General features: G+C 47.7%; 1 protein-coding gene across 10 annotated transcripts in view; it reads right to left on the bottom strand.

Annotated features, from left to right (window-relative positions):
- The window catches only part of Ano10 (anoctamin 10), a 158,678-nt gene that overhangs the window by 25,203 nt on the left and 114,987 nt on the right, over positions 1-18,488 (bottom strand). For all 10 annotated transcript variants that reach the window (XM_004835076.4, XM_004835075.4, XM_021257730.2 and 7 more), the window contains one exon: positions 7,742-7,858. In XM_004835076.4, coding sequence (XP_004835133.1) covers positions 7,742-7,858 — 117 coding nt within the window. The remainder of the gene's footprint in view (positions 1-7,741; positions 7,859-18,488) is intronic.

The following is an 18,488-nucleotide window of genomic DNA, read 5'->3' as shown; positions in this document are numbered from 1 at the left end:
AGCATCGGCAGGGCCCGACCTGGTGCTGAGTGAGGCGCCACCTGGGCACAGGGACCTCAGCTCCTGGGAGCAGGCAGCAGGGCCCAGCAGGGAAGCCTAATCCCGGGGCACTGCAGGAGGGAGTGTCTCATGAAGTTCGGGAGCCCACCCGGCCAGAGAGTGGCAGGAAGAGGTGCTGGGAGCACGGATCACCTTAGAGAAGGTCACGTCTGCCTCTGGGGAGAAATCTTGCACAGAGTCCCCTGCGAAGGCCGACCATCCCCCCAAAGCCCAGACCTGCTCTTCGGAGTCCCCGGCGCGGCGTGGGCAGAGGTTTGGAGTCGTGCCGGCTCGTGCCCACCCCGAGGGCCAGACCTGTGCCTCCCTGTGCTGCTGCGGCCCCGCTGTGCCAGGTCCCGAGGGAGCTGGGGCTGCTGTGAAGGTGCCACCCTGATTCCTCATCCCAGTGCGGCATCAGCCCGCACAGAGCCTTGCTGGTTCCCGCGGTGAGCAGGCTCCCATGCGTGAGGCGCCCCCTCCTCCCTGGGCCCCTGGGGCACCAGCGCCCACGGCACTGCATGTCCCACACGGCCTCCTCCAGCCTCTCCCTGATCCTAGCTGCAGGCGCCACTTTCCTGGGCCCATTCAAGTGGCGGGAGAAGACGCAGGATCACATCACGGCCTGCCTGTGGGGGTCAGGCTGGACTGACGGCCACCGGACCCTGAGACCCTGCACACCCGAGACTGCACACTCGCTCACCTTCACCTGAGGTCTGAACTGGACTCTGGGCCCTGGAAACGGACCAGTCCCTTCCCAGGGCCTCTGCCTCCGGCCCTGCCTTTCCTAGAGGCAGGACTTTATTAGGGCTCAAAATTTCATTCATTTTTCTTTTTAACTGAGAGACTTTAGTGTTTCAAACAGTTTTAGGTTTCCAGGAAGACAGAGCAGACAGCACTGCATCCCCGTCCACCCCGGACAGTTCATCCTGAGCTCCACACTGACAGAGCCTCGTGATTGTAGTCGGGCACCCTTGCTGCACGCTGCGATATCTTAGGCTTCTCCTTAGAAATCACTATGTATTCACCACAACTTGCGAGCGCAGAGGCAGGGAAAGAAAAGTTCGGAAGCTCTTGCAAAATGTTGGGAAAATCACTGAAACACAAGACTAGACATACATATGTATCTCCCGTGCTGGGGCAAATGGATTTCCGTGCATTTCATTGCTAAGCATGTCCAGCCTGTCCCTGCCACCGACCTGGTTCTCAGCCCAGTGCAGCATCAGGCGAGGGCTGGCCTCGTGGGTCCATCTGGGCCAGGTCCCACGCCTGGCCCGATGCCCCTGTAACCAGCACTGCAGTGACTCCTTCATCCTTATGCTGCTCTCTGGCTGATTTTGAAGCTGCGGCTCTGCCAGAGGCTCCGGGCAGCTGCTGCTCCTGGCCCCATGTGCTTGGGCTGGGAGGGTGGGCTGCCCAGGCCTGGGTCACAGGTGATGTTGTCCTTCCACTGTGGGTCCCGAGTTACCAAATGGCTCCAGGATAAGACTGCTTTCTATTTTTACCTAGACCTCAAAATGACTGAGGATTGAATAAATCACTCTGAAAAGAAAGGGCACTTCGAGGGTGGTATTTACAGTCTCCAGTTCTTCCTAAAGGTCTCACACAACGGAAGCCTCACCATCTGAAAATGCCCTTTGCAAAGAGAACTATTTTATTTTCCCGTCTGCCTCTCACCTTTAAGGATATCTAATTTGTCTACACATTTAGAAACAGCACGCGGTTTCCTACTTGATACCTAGGAAAGCGGTCTCCTTCCATGTTCGCTCTGGGCCCATTGCTCCTCTTCCGGGCTCCAGGGCTCCCGCTTCAGCCCCACAGGTGCAGAAAGGTCCAGCTCTGGGTCTTTCCATGGGTGGGGCATGGAACCCAGCCATGAATTTGTAAGACAAAGGGCTGACGTGTTTTGAACCCCGTGCAGCACTTCTGTGTTTGTCACCTGACCACATCTGGGACAAGCATCAGTCTGTCCTATGACTGGGGCAAAACACCCAAGACCCACAGCTTCACGGAGAGGGGTTTGTGGCTCACGGTTTCAGTCGTGGGAGGCTGGCTCCAGGGCAGCAGCAGCAGCATGGCGGGAGTGTGACCGAGGACAGCTGCTCACCCACAGCAGCCAGGAAGCAGAGAGAGGGGAGGAGCCAGGACAGGGACCCTTCCAGGTCACACCCCAGGGACTAGCTCCAGCCAGGCCCACCCGGACAGCACACCTTCAGGCCTGAGCTCACCACTAGTGAGCACAGTGCCCCGTGGCACACAGCACACCCCGAGACTTGGGGGACATTTGAGATCTAAACCATAACAGGACCTATCTCTGCTGGGGGGTGTGGACTGGGAAGGGGGCTCTGCAGAAACAAGAAGGGTTTTAAATCCAGGTCCCTGAGCCCCACCTTAGATTTGGGGAACCACAGTCTTCAGTGTGTACAGCCCCAGCACATGCATGAGGAGTTTTTATTCAAAGAGCACAAGCTCATTTCAGATCTGTCAGAGGATGTGAACTTCCTGATTGTATTTTCCCCTAAAATGGGAGCCACGAAGAGTAGCGATTCAGATACACACTGAATGCGACAGCTCTTCATAAGGAATGACAATTCCGGCTGGCCGGCTGCTGTCCATTTCTCATCACCCAGTGGGGAGTCCAGGCCGGGCCAGCTGTGAGGGAGGTTTATTTGCGGACATGTTTCCAGCGTCTCCATTTAGTCCCAGGCCCAGAAACCATCCAGGACCCCAAGGAAGCTCTGCTGTGGGAACCTGGGAGGAGCCCAGAGTTGGGGCTACCTTGCCCCTGAGCAGACAGTGCAGTGAGGCCCTGGGTGATATCCCAGCCCCACGAAGAAACCCAGTCCCTTCAGGTCGGCAGGCACGTCCCGTCCGAGGCATCTGGTGCCTCTCCTGTGTCGCTGCCCCTCAGATGGCTCTGCCCCCAGGACGCCCAGCAGTGTCTACACCCGTTATGGGCTCTTGAGGGTGAGGGCCATGAATGTCTAAATTCCCTCTTCTCCTTCAGTAACAGGCGGTGGGACTTTGTCAGCGTCTGCTTTGTCACTGAGACAATTTGAGGAAACAGTCCTGAACCAGGGCTTAGCGAAGGACGCAAGGGATCTGAGAGGATGTTCGGTCACAGCCACAGTCAGCACACCGCTGACAACAGTGACATGGAGCAGCCCCGCCTCCTGGCTCTCTGCTCCACTATTTCACAACTCAAGGGATGCTGATGAAAGTGAGCCTCAACACAAACTCTTCGCTTTTTAGACAGATGATGGGCACCTGACATCCTGGGTCGGGGAAGCTTTCTAACAGGAGGCAAGATCCCACTTGACACAGAGACAGAGGAGCACACACCAGCCAGGAAGCCGCCAGCCTCAGCCTACAGACGTCCCAGAAAGGCAATCACTAGAGCAACCTGACTTAGCAAAACTCTCCCAGACAGCACTATACAGATCCTCTTTTTCTCTTACATCCTCCCTAGAAATGTCTTAAATGCCTATGGCCTCCCACACAATTTTAAATTGACATCTAAAATTTCCATCATCAGTTTCAAAATGCATTTTCTCACATATGGTAAAAATCGACACAAAAATAAACTATGATGTCATTCTTTTAAAGATGTTCAAGAGATTTTAAATACTATAATGATGTAATATCCAATACTACCCATCTAAAAATGCGTGACTATGCTCTTAATAGTAAATATTTTTCCTTGAAATTATATCATACATATTTTTCCATTTCTCCCAAAGAATTTTATTAAAAAAATATATTTTTTGCTTGAAAAGCTTTACAGAGCACTTCCTCACATTTTTCAGTAATAACACAAATTGAAAATTTAAAACTTTTAAAATTTTCTGTGACGTGTCTCTAATTAAAATTTTCTTCTGGAGCGATTGATCACTACGAGTCTTATGGTGCACAGATGAGAAAAACTGTCAAACTACGACGCACAGTTTGAGAAGCACTGAACACACTTTGGATCTGCCTCTGAACACATCTGTGGAGGAAGGGAGCTGGCTTTGTAGGCAGAAGGCAGTGGCACCTTTATGGGAAGCAGGCAGCCCGGCTCCCGGAAGGGCTCTCTCACCTGGAGGCCGGGTGGGCCACTGTGGGGAGGGCTGTGCCTTTCTTCTGCGGGGGGAGCAGGGCCCCTGTGCAAGGGGAGGTGGCTGTGGACAGCCCGGTGGAAGCAGAGGACTCCGGGAGCCCCGAGCATGGGGCATCTGCGCCTGCAGGCCCGAGCGCCTTCCAGGCCCAGGAGCTCCAAAGTCTGAGGGCCCAGCTCCTGCACGCTGTGCTCTGTCCTGTCCCCTGCACCCTCTCTCCGCCCTTCCCGAGTCACTCCGCCTGTCCCAGCCCCCAGCCCTGCTCCAGCCTCGGTGTCCTCATCTTCCTGGGGAGGGCACAGATCCCCGGCTCCTGTCCCTGCCCCGTCCCTACGCTGTACCTGTGGCCTCACAGTTGACGTATAAAATGCACTAGGTGTCAAAGTTACTCTGAAGACTTCCCTGGATGTTTACTTTATTTGTTCTAAAAAAAGTGCAAATGTTTATGGAAAAAAGGAGCAGGGAGAGCGTGCAGAGGACGTGTGTGTCTGCAAACAGCTGAAGACAGATATGGGAGCCGCTCTGCTTACAGAAGACTTCACCCCTGTTCGCACACATCCACGGTTTATGTGCAGAAAAGCACACGGCTAATGCACAGCCCCCTTCCCAGAGAAGTCCAGTTGACTTAAAAGAACAATACATGCACATGGTCAGAAAATTAAGATCCCACATGGAAACAGAAGTCTTAACCCTTCTGTCCAGAGCTGCTGCCTGAGCCCTCCCAAGAAAAACAGACGCACCTGCTGGCAGCCGTCATTCCTCCTTGCTTCCCTCCTTCTGTATTCTATAATTTCACTCAGAGGAGAGAGCACCTTGTTCTTAATAAAACAGTCAGCGTGTGTGTGCATTCCACACACACAAACACACCAGCACAGGTTTTTTTTTAAAATAGGGTCATAAACAAGGATCTGAGTTTGATCCCTGGTACCAAAAAAAAATAGGGTCATAAAAATTTAATATATGGATATGCTGTAACTTATTTAACCAGTCTCTTAGGAATTTAGTTGTCTCGAGAGTTTTCATGTGGATGGAGATGTTTCGAGGACTGTAGTGTGGTACACTAAGGATGCGAGTCTATCTGTGCAACAGTCATTTATATTTTCATTCACTTGCATTCTAGAAAGACTGAACCAATCCACACTGCTGCCAGTGGGGTATGAAAGAACACCCAGCCCCATATTTCATGACGGAAGGACATCAGCAACATTTTCCGACAGACTGGATGAGATACAGCTGACTTGGAAGGGTGTGTTCCTGAGCCCCTGCCTCCGGCCCCTCCTCTCTCTGCTTCCTGACGCTCTCCTCCTCCAGGCCCCTATGCCACATGTTTTTGCCTTGGAGCCAGTGGCCATGGTCTGGACCCACAGGAACTGGGAGTCAAATAAACCTCTCCTTGAAGCTGTGGGTGTCGGGTGTTGTGTCCCAGTGACAGGATGATGTCAAGCAATGGAAACAGTGGGATTTCACAGGGGGTTCTAGCTTACATTTCTTTAACTGAGTGGGGCTGAGCAGCTCTTCATTTGTTACCCTTTAATTAGCAAACTCATTTTTTAAGGGTTTGTAGAAATTTTTTGAATTAAATATATTAACCCTTGTCAGACATACAAATATCTTCGCAATTTGCCCAATTTATCTTTTGAGTTTGCTTTATCATGTAGAAGTTTTACATTTTCATGTATTTTACTTTGTCAATATTTTCCTTTAAGATCTTGGGGGATTTTGTCTTAACTGGGAAGGCACTTCACCCTGAAAGATGTGTCCAGACTTTTTAAATAGTTTTTTTTTAAGGATTTAAATTTTTAAGTTGATCCTTCAACCATTTGAGTTTGGAGTTGGTAGAAAACAGTGCATAAGTAATATAAGAAAGTGTCATGATTTCTAAAACACTTGTTTGTCATCAAACCATCTTTTCCCCACTGACATAAAATGTCACTGTTACCATCAACTAAACCCCATTTCTATGTGGGTCCATTTAGAGACTTTGCTCTATTCCACTGATCTGTCCATTTCTTCTTTAATTCAAAATGTATTAAATTATTATAATTATTATATCATTTAGAATACATTTTGATATCAAGCAGAGCTAGTGATCCTATTTTCTTCTTTTTGAGACGTTTCCTAGCTATTCTCAAGTGCTTATTTCTATTTGAATTGGCATTGCGTTTTCACAAGACTACATTTTTTGATCCCCGGGGAGTTAAAAAAATATTCTCATGCAGATTATTCATATTCAATAAGCTACCACCTAAAGGTTTTCTATTGGGTTTTTTCTGTAAATAGGATTTTATTCTTCAATAATAACCGGTCATTATTTCTTATGAAAGGAAGCAACTTATTTAAACTTTGTAACATGCCTTCTTGCCACATTTTCCTACTGTCTTTAATAGCTGACCTTACCTTGTGACTGTTAGATATGTGACCCTCATACCCCAGTGATGGTGCACCAGCTCCTCCCAGTTACGTGGGGTTCTTAGCCCTGCTCTCACCCACCGCTTTGGTGGGCTTCTTGGGAGCAAAACTGAGCACCAGTGGTGGTCTGGGCTGTGGACGCTTCCACTTCGAGTGCTCAGTGCAGAGCCCGATGGCAGCTCTGGTGTAGGGCACAGGCCCGCTGGCTCATGTGCTACAAGTGGCCTTACCCTCCCTGTGGGACACACGGGTGGCTGTGCTCCTCCTCTCGCCAACTATGTGACAAACACGAGCACAGCTCGGGCTAGGGGCTAGGTTCTCCCCTTTCCTGTCCTCTTGTCACAAGTCCTCTTCCGGGGTGACCCCGCCCAATGTGGGGCACAGGCTGCTCACCTCTATCAGAAGGTCAGCCTGGGGTCCTCCTACTGCTTTCCCCTCCCAGCTCCCCAAGCGTAAGGAGAACGATTCTTGGGCAAAGTGGTTTGGAGGCTGAGGAGACTGCAGTCCAGGGGGTTCTAGACCTTGGAAACACTGCTTTCCTACTTTTCTCCTTACTTGAATTCCTAGGTCTCCCTGGAGACAAACCACTCTGGGCATCTAGGACTCTCCCTCTCCCTACTTGTGCTCTCCAGGGCGGGGGAAAATCACCAAACAGGGAGCTCCAGGGTGCCTGTTTCTTGGTAGCTCTGTCTCTCTGTCTCTCTGTCTGTCTCTCTCTCTCTCTCTCTGTCTCTGTCTCTCTCTCTCTCTCTCTCTCTCTCTCTCTCAGCTGGCGTAATGTGGAACTCATTGAGAAACAGTTTCTCCTTTCATGGCAATTTCTGCTTCTGCCCACTTGTTTTCATTCCTCCTGGTGCTCTGCAAGATATCATTAAGGATTCTATTACGCAGTCTCCTCCCCGATGTTTCTGCAGGGCGGAATCAGAAATTGGAGGCAGCTGCCTCAGTGATCCTTAGAAATCTGTCTTGTTCTTTTACTGAAGCCTCGCTCTATTCTTTATTACCCTTGCTTGAATATTTTTGTCTGCTTAGTTTTAGTTCTTTCAACCTGTTTTGGGTTAGGTTTTGGCATCCTAGGTGGATCTTCCATATTTATTTAGACTGGTAATAAGCACAATGTTGAGGTAAATGTCAACGGCGACCCCTCGGAGTTGTTTCTGTTATTTCCCGGAGAAACACTGGACGTTCAATTCTCTTACCTGCTGCTTCAGCGCCTCCAAAGACTCAAACTCCAGCCTGGCCAGCTTCATCTGGATGTGGCGTGGTTTATCGGGGATGGCGAAGGCGAGGATGAACTTGAGAGCCAGGAGCACGTGCTGAAAAAGAAAGCGCATGGGCTGACGCGCACTCCCACACTGCCACCTGAGTCCCGCCTTGTCGCTAATGCTGCCCTAGGGACTGCCTCACTGTTGGTCCCTGGAGTCCTACAGACCGAGCAGGCCCATGAGTTATGTGTAGCCCATCACGCTGCGGTCCATTCAGTAATTGTTGACTATTCTTCGGAAAAGCCAGTTATCACCCTAATTAGAACCAGAAGCCACTCACAGTGTGTCGTAGAAAATTAAGTTCATCCCAAAGTACTGCACACTTCCGACCTGCGCCTCAGCTCACAGCGCATGCACGGCCGGCCGCTCCGCCTCTGCCCAGGGTCTGCGCATGCGCACAGCAGGGCTGCTACGGTGAGTGCTCACGCAACTCTCTGACCGGGAGCACCCAGGTCCTGCACGCCCCCAGCTGGTTGGGCGCAGTTTCTTCCTCGACCAAGCGCTCAGTAAATAGCGATTAACTCATTTGCTAGAACTGGCTGTCCTCTGATCCTACGGACTCATATACAGCAGGGCAGGTGCACAGAAAGAGTGCTTGTTCAAACACGGAAATTTAAACCTGGCTGGGAGGCCCCTCTTCTCCACCAGCATCACAGTGCAGAGGTTTTCTATCACATAATGATCGAGGTCTATCGTTATATCAGCAGCACTGCTTGCATCTTAGCCCTGCCCCGCAATGGCCAGCCCCGGCCTGTGGGTGCCTCTCAAACCTGGCACCATCTTGGGATCCAGGGTCAACATCCACAGACATCTGAACAATGGAGAATAAAGCCTGCGCCGTGAGAGCAGGAATCCACGCAGGCAAAGCTGCGAGGTTTGTCTGTGGTACTGGGGATTGAACCCAGAGGCGCTCTACCACTGAACTAACTACTGCCCCAGCCCATTCATTTGTTATTTGGAGGCAGAGTCTCACGGAGGACTTGCCCAGGCAGGACTTCAGCTTGCGAGCTTCCTGCCTCAGCCTCCGGGAGTGCTGGGATTACAAGTGTGTGCAGCACCACGCCCGGTAAAGCTCTAAACTTTTATAGGTAAGAATAAAAAACATTAACAAAAATGACGCAAGAGACAGAGCAGCCTGCAAGAAATGTCACATTGACAGAAAAAGAAGACAGCCGAAAAAATTAAATCAATTCCTTATTGCAATATTTTCAAAAGAAGGGAGAAAAGACAGCAGAGAGAGGCAGGAGATGGTGAAGTCAGCAACACGCCAGGACAAGCAAAAGTTCAACAGAAGATGGGGCCACAAGGCCTGGTGTTTATGGGAGGCCTGGAGTGGACCAGGACCAGCAGGCTTCAGTCAGCGTGAGGGCAGGGCCAAGGGTAACCCTGGAAGATGCAGCCTCAGGCTGCAGGAGGAACACAAGCAGATAACACAACATGGGCCAGGTGTGGTTGTGCATGCCTGTGGCCTGTGATCCCAGCAATTGGGAGGCTGAGACAGCAGGATCACTGCAAGTTCAAGGCCAGCCTGGGCCACATAGTGAGTTCAAGGCCAGCCTGAACTGCATAGTGAGACCCTGTCTCAGAACAGACAAATGAAAAAGATACACGTCTTCAGTCAGATGCTGTCATCTGTGAACTAAATGAACTGAATGAACAAGAACCTGGCTATAAATTATAAAGAATAAATTCAAAATTAAGAAAACATGAAACTATGCCATTGTTTTATTCTATTAGAGTACTGAGACGTAGTTTTACAAAACAGAATCTCTTCAGTGGCTACAGCAGACAAGAAATAAATTTAATGGATGAAAAGAAATCTAATTTTTCAGATACTAGGTGGCCCCAGCTTGCCAGAGGCCCAGCAAGACCAATTGCTGCTCTTTTTCCCCCTAACAAACTGGTGCCACTTCCTCCTCCTCAGAGGCTTGGTGGGAATTAGTTTAAAACACAAAACCAAGCAAAGCCATCCTGTGGAGGACAGAGCTGCTTCCTGTGTATGTCAAATCCTTCTAGGAATGGGCCTAGCAATGAGGGGTTGAACAAGGCCGCCACAGACCTTGGGACAGGGTTTCTGTGTGAACTGCTCATAAGGCTCTCAGGAACTGAGAAGACTTGGTATTGGTTTGGCAATAGTAATCCAAATAGGGGACCACATTAATATGTTTAAATGGATACAGTAATGTTCTCTTATAAGTGATTCTCCATAGTTTACTTTCCTAAAATATGACACCTTTACAGTGGTGTTCTTTGGATGGTGGCCCTAGAGGTGGCCCCTTTATCTTTAGACTTTAATGGTCACACATTACTTTTATACAACAGGGGCGGGGTATGTGGAAAGGAACACAGGGTTCTTCGCAGAACATATGAATTACACGTCTCTGCTGGTCTCTAACACTGATCACAACTGCCTTTGTGCCCTGCAAACAGACCACGAGCAGGCACTGTGCAGCTCAGAGAATCCGGCTACTTGCTGGGAGGCCAGGAATACACACAGCTGCGGGAAAAGGCCACTCTGCATGCAGCAAGGCATAGCACTGATCCACCAGACTGCTTAGAGGGTGCCTAACCCTAACCTTAACCTGCCCTAACCCTACATCGCTAACCCTGTAACCCTAACCCACCTCTTCCCAAACTTGCCTCATTTGTCATATTCAACTTTTTGTCCCAGAAACCCTACCGATTCTAGGTGCAGTTTCTGGGACAATTATACATATTTGCTTTAACACATATCACTTTAAAAAGTGAAAACAGGGCTGGGGATTTAACTCAGTGGTTCCGGCGCCTGCTGCACAACTGCAAGGTCCCAAGTTGATCCCGGTACCAAACAAACAAACAAATAAATAGTGAAAACAGAGTATTAACCACTCCCAGATACTGGCTAATTAATGTAATGGCTGGATCTAACCACCTTCTTCTTGTGTCTACTCCCTTCCACACTTGGTGAGTGAGTGACACTGAATTCTTGGGACTGGGGTGAGAAAGGAAAAACAGCTACAGCAGCAAGGAAGCAGCTTTGAGGATAAGGGGTACAGAGAAGCAGAAAGGACCTAATGTTGCCTCCAGAGCCAGGGAAGGATAATTGAGGGCTCTTCTATGTCATCTCTTTATGACTGGTTTCTTTCACCACAATCCAGAATTCAAGTCATCATGATGGATTAAGCTAGTCTCATGGCCTAGCCTGGAAATCTAAATAATATTTATAGCACTGTGTTTCAAAGATCCATTTAAAAAAATTTTGTATTGCCCACACATTTACTCTGTCTCAAGGCTGGAAACTGATTAATGTTAAATAATCAAAGAAAAAAATTATAAAATGTATTTCAGCTGTCTTGACTTGTTTATTTAAAGGAAAACCTAAGATGAAATGAATCACTCACATTTGAAGAAAAACATACTCAAAAGGATAACAGGAGATGTTTTACAGGGTAAGATTGTGACTATTCACCAATAATCTTCTTTTAAAGTAAAATTCATGAAATCATATCCTAAACAAAGTAAAGAGAAAGGAAATTGTGTGTGCATGCGTGCGTGAGTATGTATGTGTGCATGGACATGGGCAGAATTTAAAAACAAATAAATACAAAGATATCAGTGTCTTGGTTACTTTTCTCTCATTGCTGAGACAAAATACCCGACACCCAAAGTTAAAGAGGGAAAGGTTTATTTAGCTCACATTCAGTCCATCGTTACTGGCTCCAAGGCAGAGTGGCACAGCAGAGGGGATTCACAGAGAAACAGTTCATTGCACACAGAAGACAGCAAAAGCAACAAGGGATCTTAACAGCATCTTTCTGCCCCTTTTATGTTACTATTCCAGGCTACTTAGTGCAGGTAGCATCACACCCTTCATCCTGTGCCCCTGAGCCTCGCACCGCACCATGAATCAATCCCAGCATCACACACTCTAGATCCAGCCACCTCAGGAAAAGCCCCGCCTATGACCACATGAGGTTTGGGGGAACGTCTAGACACAGTCATGACAGTCAGCTCCCCACAATCATTTACATTAAGCAATGAATAGAACAAGCTTCTTGGGAAAGGAGAAAAGACCAAGACCATAGAAAATGGGCACCTATGCTAAATGCTTTCCAGTGGTGAGGGGCTGCCAGTCCAGCCAGCGGTCGGGTGTGCACCAGTGGTCACCACAGGGCTGTCAAGCCCTGAACTCTCGTGGCAGGCACACACAGTGAGTAGAACCATTTTATTTTGCAAAAACTAGAAATGTGTTGATGTGACTGGCTGGAGAAGCTGTATGTTGTAGCAATGTGTCACCAACCCCATCACTGCTGAAATAGAAAATGGAAAGCAGAGTTGAGCTCTTAGGCTTCTGAAAAGCTAATTTGATTCTTACAGCAGTGTATCTGCTGCATTACTTCTTTACACTCAAAGCCCAGCCTCAATTGCACAGAAGAATCACCTTCAAAAAGTATCCTCTGCTGATTCCCAGACAAATTACATGTCAAATACCAATTTATAAAAATGATTAATGAAGCAGAGATTGAGAAAAATATTATGGAATTAAAGAAAACAATCTCAGGGATTTCCAATTTAAGGCTGTGGATCAAGCACATACATCTGCTTCCCAGTCCCAAGGGTTCCCTGAAATGACAGAAATGTATATCCTAACAGGAACAAGAAAGGCTGCCAGAACTTCTTAGGACAGGACCAGTGAAGATGGAGTCCCCAAGACAATAGCAGGTTGTACCCCCAGAGGAACCCCCGAGAGAGGCCAATGTCAAATCTGACCCCGAGTCAGTACCAGAGTACAGATGCAGTGAAGAACAGCTCTCAGAAAAGCTGGGGGCATGCACTGCAGAAACATAACACCTGGGTAGAAAAATTCCCTAGAGGAGTTCAACAGCAGACTTGATCAGGCAGAAGAATAAGCAAACTTGAAGAGAGATTACTTGAAATTATTCGCTCCCAGGAACAGAGCAAAACAAAGCCAAAAAGGAATAATAATAATAAAAAAAGAAAAGTTGATAGGACACCATCAACTGGATAAATTCTAGAAGGAAGAGAGAGAAAAGGGAACAGAGCTTACTTGAAGAAATAATGGTTGAAATTTCCAAAATCTGAGGAATAAACGATATTCAAATTCAAGAACCTTAAAGAATTTTAGCCAGGATGAGCTCAAAGAGGTCGCTACTGAGACACGTTATAATCCAGCTGTGAAAAGTCAAAGACAAAGAGGGATCTTGAAAGTAGCAAGAGAAAAGTGACTTGTCACATACAGGGGGCTGCAGAAGATCATCAGCAGATTTCTCAGTAGAACCACTAAGGCCCAGGAGAGAACAAATGACATATTCAAAGTGCTGAGAAAAACTGCCAACCAAGAATACTATATCTGAAAAAACTGTCCTTCAAAATGTAGAAGAAATAAAGACCTTCCCAGGTAAACAACAGCTGATGGAGTTCATTGCCACTTGGCTTGAGTTATAAGAAATGCTAAAAAGGGTCCTTTAGGTTAAAATTCAAGGACACTAGGCAACAACATTAAAGCTATACTGAAAAAAATAAAGCTATACTGTAAAATCCTGCAATAATATAATGATGTCTAAATAACTTTTAATTTTGGTATATAACTTAATAGATAAAAGGATAAAGATAAATTATAAAACAATGGTAATACTGCAAAAATATAATCTGTGATATTTGCAGTATAAAGTAGCAAGGGGGAAGAGGTAAAGGGTCAAGGTTGTCATAACTCTAAGATGCTTAATGTAATTCCCATGGCAACCACAAAGAAAATATCTACGGAAGATACAAAAAATGAGAAAAAAATCAAAGCAAGCCACTACAAAAAAATCAACAAAATACAATGGAAGGCAACAAAAGAGGAAAAGAGAGACACAATAATTACAAGATATATAGAAATCAACTGGCAAAATGGCAAAAGTCTACCCTGTCCCACCATGAGACAGCACGGCTAATGGATCTTTAAAGAGATGGAACTGTGTGCTACCGGAGACCCATGCTACACATCGGGACACTTTAAGTCAAACAATATCATACGAGACAGAGGAGGACAGTATGTAAGGGTAAAAGGATCAACTCACAAGAAGACACAGCAATTATAAATATATATACACCTAACATCAGACTTTCCAAATATATGAGGCAAAGACTGACAGAACTGAAGGAAGAAATTCGTGGTAATTTGAGAGTCAGAAAATTCAACATCCAGATGCAGGAAGAGTATAGAAACAGAGACTTAACCGACTACAGATCTAGCAGATATAGACCAAACGCTCCACTCAGTACCAGCAGCGTAAACATTCCTTTCAAGTCCATGAGAATATGCTCCAGGAATGATCAGAGGTTAGCCCCCCAAAATAAATCTTAACAGATTTAAGAAGACTGAAATCATATCCAGTATCTATTCCAACCATGATGAAATGACAGTGGAAATGAAAACCAAGAGAAAAACTGAAAAATTCACAAATGGTGGAAATTAAGTACCACACTTGAAGAATCAGTAAGTCAAAGAAGAAATCACAAGGAAAATTAGACAATATTTTGAGAAAATAGAAACAAATAATATACTAAAACTTACCTGCAAAAGCAGGTCTGAGAGGGGAGTTTATGCTAGTAAATGCCCATGCTTATAAAAGAAGATCTGAAGTCAATAATCTAACGTTACTAACTTTAAGGATCCACAATCAGAACAAACCAAACCTAAGGTTAATAGAAGGAAAGAAATAATAAAGATTAGAGGAGAAATAAATAAGAGGACAGAAAAATCAATAGAATAAAACCAAAAGAGCTGTTTTTTGGAAAAGATCAACAAGGTTGGCAAACCCTTAGCTAGACTGATGTTAAAGAGAAGATTCATTTACCAATCGTCAGAAATGAAGGAGATTACAACTGATGCCACGGAAATAAAGAGGACTATGAGCCACCAGTTATACACCAACTCACCGGATAACCTAGAAATGAGTAAATTCCTGGAAACATAAAACCTACTAATGTTGCATCAAGAGAAAAAAATGAACAGAACCAAATCATCTAATAAGGAGATTAAATCAATAATCAAAAACCTCTCAACAAAGAAAAGCCCAGGACCAGATGGCTTCATAGATGAATTCTACCAAACATTACAAACTCATCCCAAAAAAAAAATGAAGAGAAGAAAACACTTCCAAAGTCATTTTACAAACCCAACATTGCCATGATACCAAAACCAGACAAAGAGAATACAAGAAAATTACAGACCAATATCCCTGATCGAAATAGATGCACAATCTTCAACAAAAGCTAGCAAACTGGATTCAACAGTGCAGTGACATGATTGTGCTTCGTGGCCAAGTGGCTTCTGGCTCTGGAATGGACAGAAGGAGTAACATGCAAATCAGTCAGAGTAAAACTATGCTGTGTTAACAAAATGAAAGACAAAAACTACATGATCATTTGCATTGATGCAGAAAAGGTACAATAATAAAATTTAATGCTCATTCACAATAAAAACTTGAAGCAAACTAGTAATAAAAATAAATGATCTGCAGATAATAAAGGCCACATACAACTATCCCAGAGCCAACATCGTATTCAGTGGTTCGAAGCTTCCAGCTTTCCCTCTATGCCCGGGAACAAGGTAGGGACACCCACTCTTACCTCTTCTACTCAACACAGCACTGGAAGTCCTGGCCAGAAAAATGTAGGCAAGAAAAAGAAATAAAAGGCATCCAAACTGAAAATGAAGCAGTAAAATTATCTCTGCCTGCGCAACATCATCTTAAATGGAAATTCATAGCTCTGTGAGTGTATGCAGATGTACAGGTGCACACACACTGAAACTAAAATGAATTCAATATATTTGCAAGATATAAAATCACACAATCATGAACTGCATCGCAATACAGTAACAATGGACAATCTGAAAAGAACATCTAGAAATGGTCCCGTTTATAGTAGTGTAAAATATTTAGAATACATTTAACCAAGAAGGTAAAAGACCTACACACTAAAACTGTAATACTCTATCCACACACGGCAAGACTTGGTAGCACGGACCGCACTGCTCAAGCCATCTACAGAGTTCCCGAAATCCCCACCCTGAAGACTCTCTCTCTCTTCCTCTCCAGCAGGCTCACACTTCTTACAGGAAACAATGGCTGGGTAGCCACACCATCTCGGCCACAGCTCAGCATGCGAGGAGCAGCTGAGCACAGAGATGTGGCTATGCCAACACTGTCCTTGGCTGGGTTTGCAAACCTTCGGGTGACTATGCAGAAGGACGGGAAACTGGATTTAATCGGCTCGCGCGAACATTTTCCAAAGATGAGGAAGCATCATGCAATTGGTTTCTATACCATAACAGATACGCAGCTTCTCTGGAGTCTCAGAGGAGGCTTCCTGCAGGGACTTCCGGCGCTGGCCCTGGTGGGCGTCCTGAGAAAGTCACTGAGGGGCTGGGCAGCACTGGGACCCAGCATGGCTCACTCTCCTCCCAGCTCAGCGCAGGGCCGGTGCACCGAGGACACAGAGAGGACAGGCGACAAGACCAGTCGCCCTCACAGGGAACGGCCCCAGGCTGCCCCTGTGCACAATTTCCCGGGGCGAGTGCAGGAGCAAGGACTTGGGCTTGAAAAGGTTAATGGAAAGCTGAAAAGTTACAGCCCCCACGAGAATCCATGGGGAAGATGTCAGCACAGTCAAAACCAGGACAGAGACAAGAGGAACTGACTGCTGGCCCTGCACTCTGAGGCTGAGGCGGGAGGATCGCTGTGAGTTCAAGGCCAGCCTGACTACACAATGAGATCCTGTCTCAAAGCCCCCAAAACAAAACAAAAGCAAAAGAGTGGGTGATTGCTTTAAAAACAGGAGGACTGGGGATTTAGCTCAGTGGTTACGCCGCCTGCCTTGCAAGCACAATGACCTGAGTTCAATCCCTGGTACCCCCCCCCCCCAAAAGGAGACATTTTTGCCTCCTCCTCTATTCCACCACCTAATTCACCAGTAGTTTGGAGAAAAGCAGTGCCCACTAGGCAACAGGGGCAGAAGGAACTGCAGAGCAATGAGGCTGCGGGCCTCGTGGGCCCCCTCTGAAAGCAGGGTCCCCGTCTTGGGATCTGGGAAGGACTCTGCTGGCTGTCACCTGTCCTCGGGGGAGGAAGCTGCCCTCAGGCTCTGGCAATCCCCATGTCACCCAGGGAACACCTCAAGCAGCACCTCAAGCAGCCTGAAGGCAGCTCAGCATTCAGAGCTTGCCTGCCCTTCAGGGCCAGGCTGGCCAGCAGGGAGGAGGGAGCCCACAGGAGGGTCGTGCTGCATTTAGAGCCTGCTTTGTTTCTCAGCAGCTATTCTGACTGCTTGACAATTTTAAATATCAAGCAACACTTACTAACGGAGTGCCCGAGAAAGCTCTCCAGCCGAGGCCTAGAAGCAAAGCGACACCCAGGGTTGCAATTTCACTTTGCTCTGCTCGTACTTCATTTACCTTACAGCACCATCGGGTGAGGGTTCCTGCGACACTGGAGACACACGCTCGTCAGCCCTGACCCACTGGCCACAGGGGACGCCCGGCCACCCATCACGCTGCCTGCCCAAGGTCGCCCTCAGCGACCAGCTTCGGCTCACACAGCCATGGGCGACAGCTTGGGACAGCTTGGGTCACTGTCCCCAGAGGCCACGCCTGAAGGGCTTGCGGTGCTGGTGGGAGATGGGCCCTGGAGCACATGTGGCCGGGTGGGCAGAGGTTAGGTGGCTGCGCACCCCTTCCCTTGCCAGACCCCCCCCCGCCAGGTGGGCGGGCTTCTTCCCTGGCCTCCTGGCCTGCCACAAGGGGCATACAAGCCCAAAGCTCTAGCATGTATATTATATTATATTATATTATACTACATTATCTATCTTTTTCCTGAGAAAATTTCAGGAAAAACATTGAAGAATTAAATTAGGGCTTCAAAGAAACCATCTAAAATCAACTCAGCAGGGCGGGGGATGTAGCTCAGTGGCACAGCGCCTGCCTGGCAAGCTTGAGGCCCTGAGTTTGATTTCCGGTACAAAAAAAAAATCAACAAAATCTACTGAACCAGTTCTTAGGAGACAGGAAAATCCTGACAATGACCCATGGCTCCAGACTGTGTCTGAGACTGCGTCTCCGTCCACGTGGCAGAGGGGCACGGCGGGGTCCTGCCAGGCGGCATGGGACGCAGAGGAGGATGAGGCCAGCAGCTGGGGCAGAGTAGACGCTGACGCGGTGTGCAGCAGGGTGTAGCTGCCACAATCTCGCTGTCCTCTGCCCCAGGGCCCAGCGTCAGGCGCGGAGCAGTGAAGATGCTTCCTGCAGTCACCTCCGGGCACATGCGGCCATCTACCACGCCCAAGCCTAGCAGCCCCAAGCTGTGTCCCCGGACCTGGCCCCCTCTGGGCACCTGAGGGGCAACCATCACTGCACATCGGCCCTGCAGGCAGAGAGAAGCCAGTGTCCCGCCCTGGCCTAAGCAGAGTGGCTTCCGGCATGTACAGGCTGCTGCCAGGCCAGGGGCGACTGCCTTTACAACTGCCTCTCTATGAAAGGTCAAAGAAGAAACCTTCTGTTCTCCACTGCCACAGTTCCTTAAATAAATGCAGGTTTAGGGTTTACTACTTTTCCTTTTTCTAAACAGGCCAACTAGATGTGCTTACTGCACATGGCCAGAGCAGTAAGGAGACGGAGGTGCCTTTAGACAAGGCCGGG

Source organism: Heterocephalus glaber, unplaced genomic scaffold (genome assembly GCF_053883595.1).
Source record: "Heterocephalus glaber isolate CG9 unplaced genomic scaffold, H.glaber_assembly_v1.0 deba00001504, whole genome shotgun sequence".
NCBI lineage: Eukaryota > Metazoa > Chordata > Mammalia > Rodentia > Bathyergidae > Heterocephalus > Heterocephalus glaber.
Note: the sequence above shows the minus strand (reverse complement) of the source record. Positions and strands in the feature narration are given on the sequence as shown.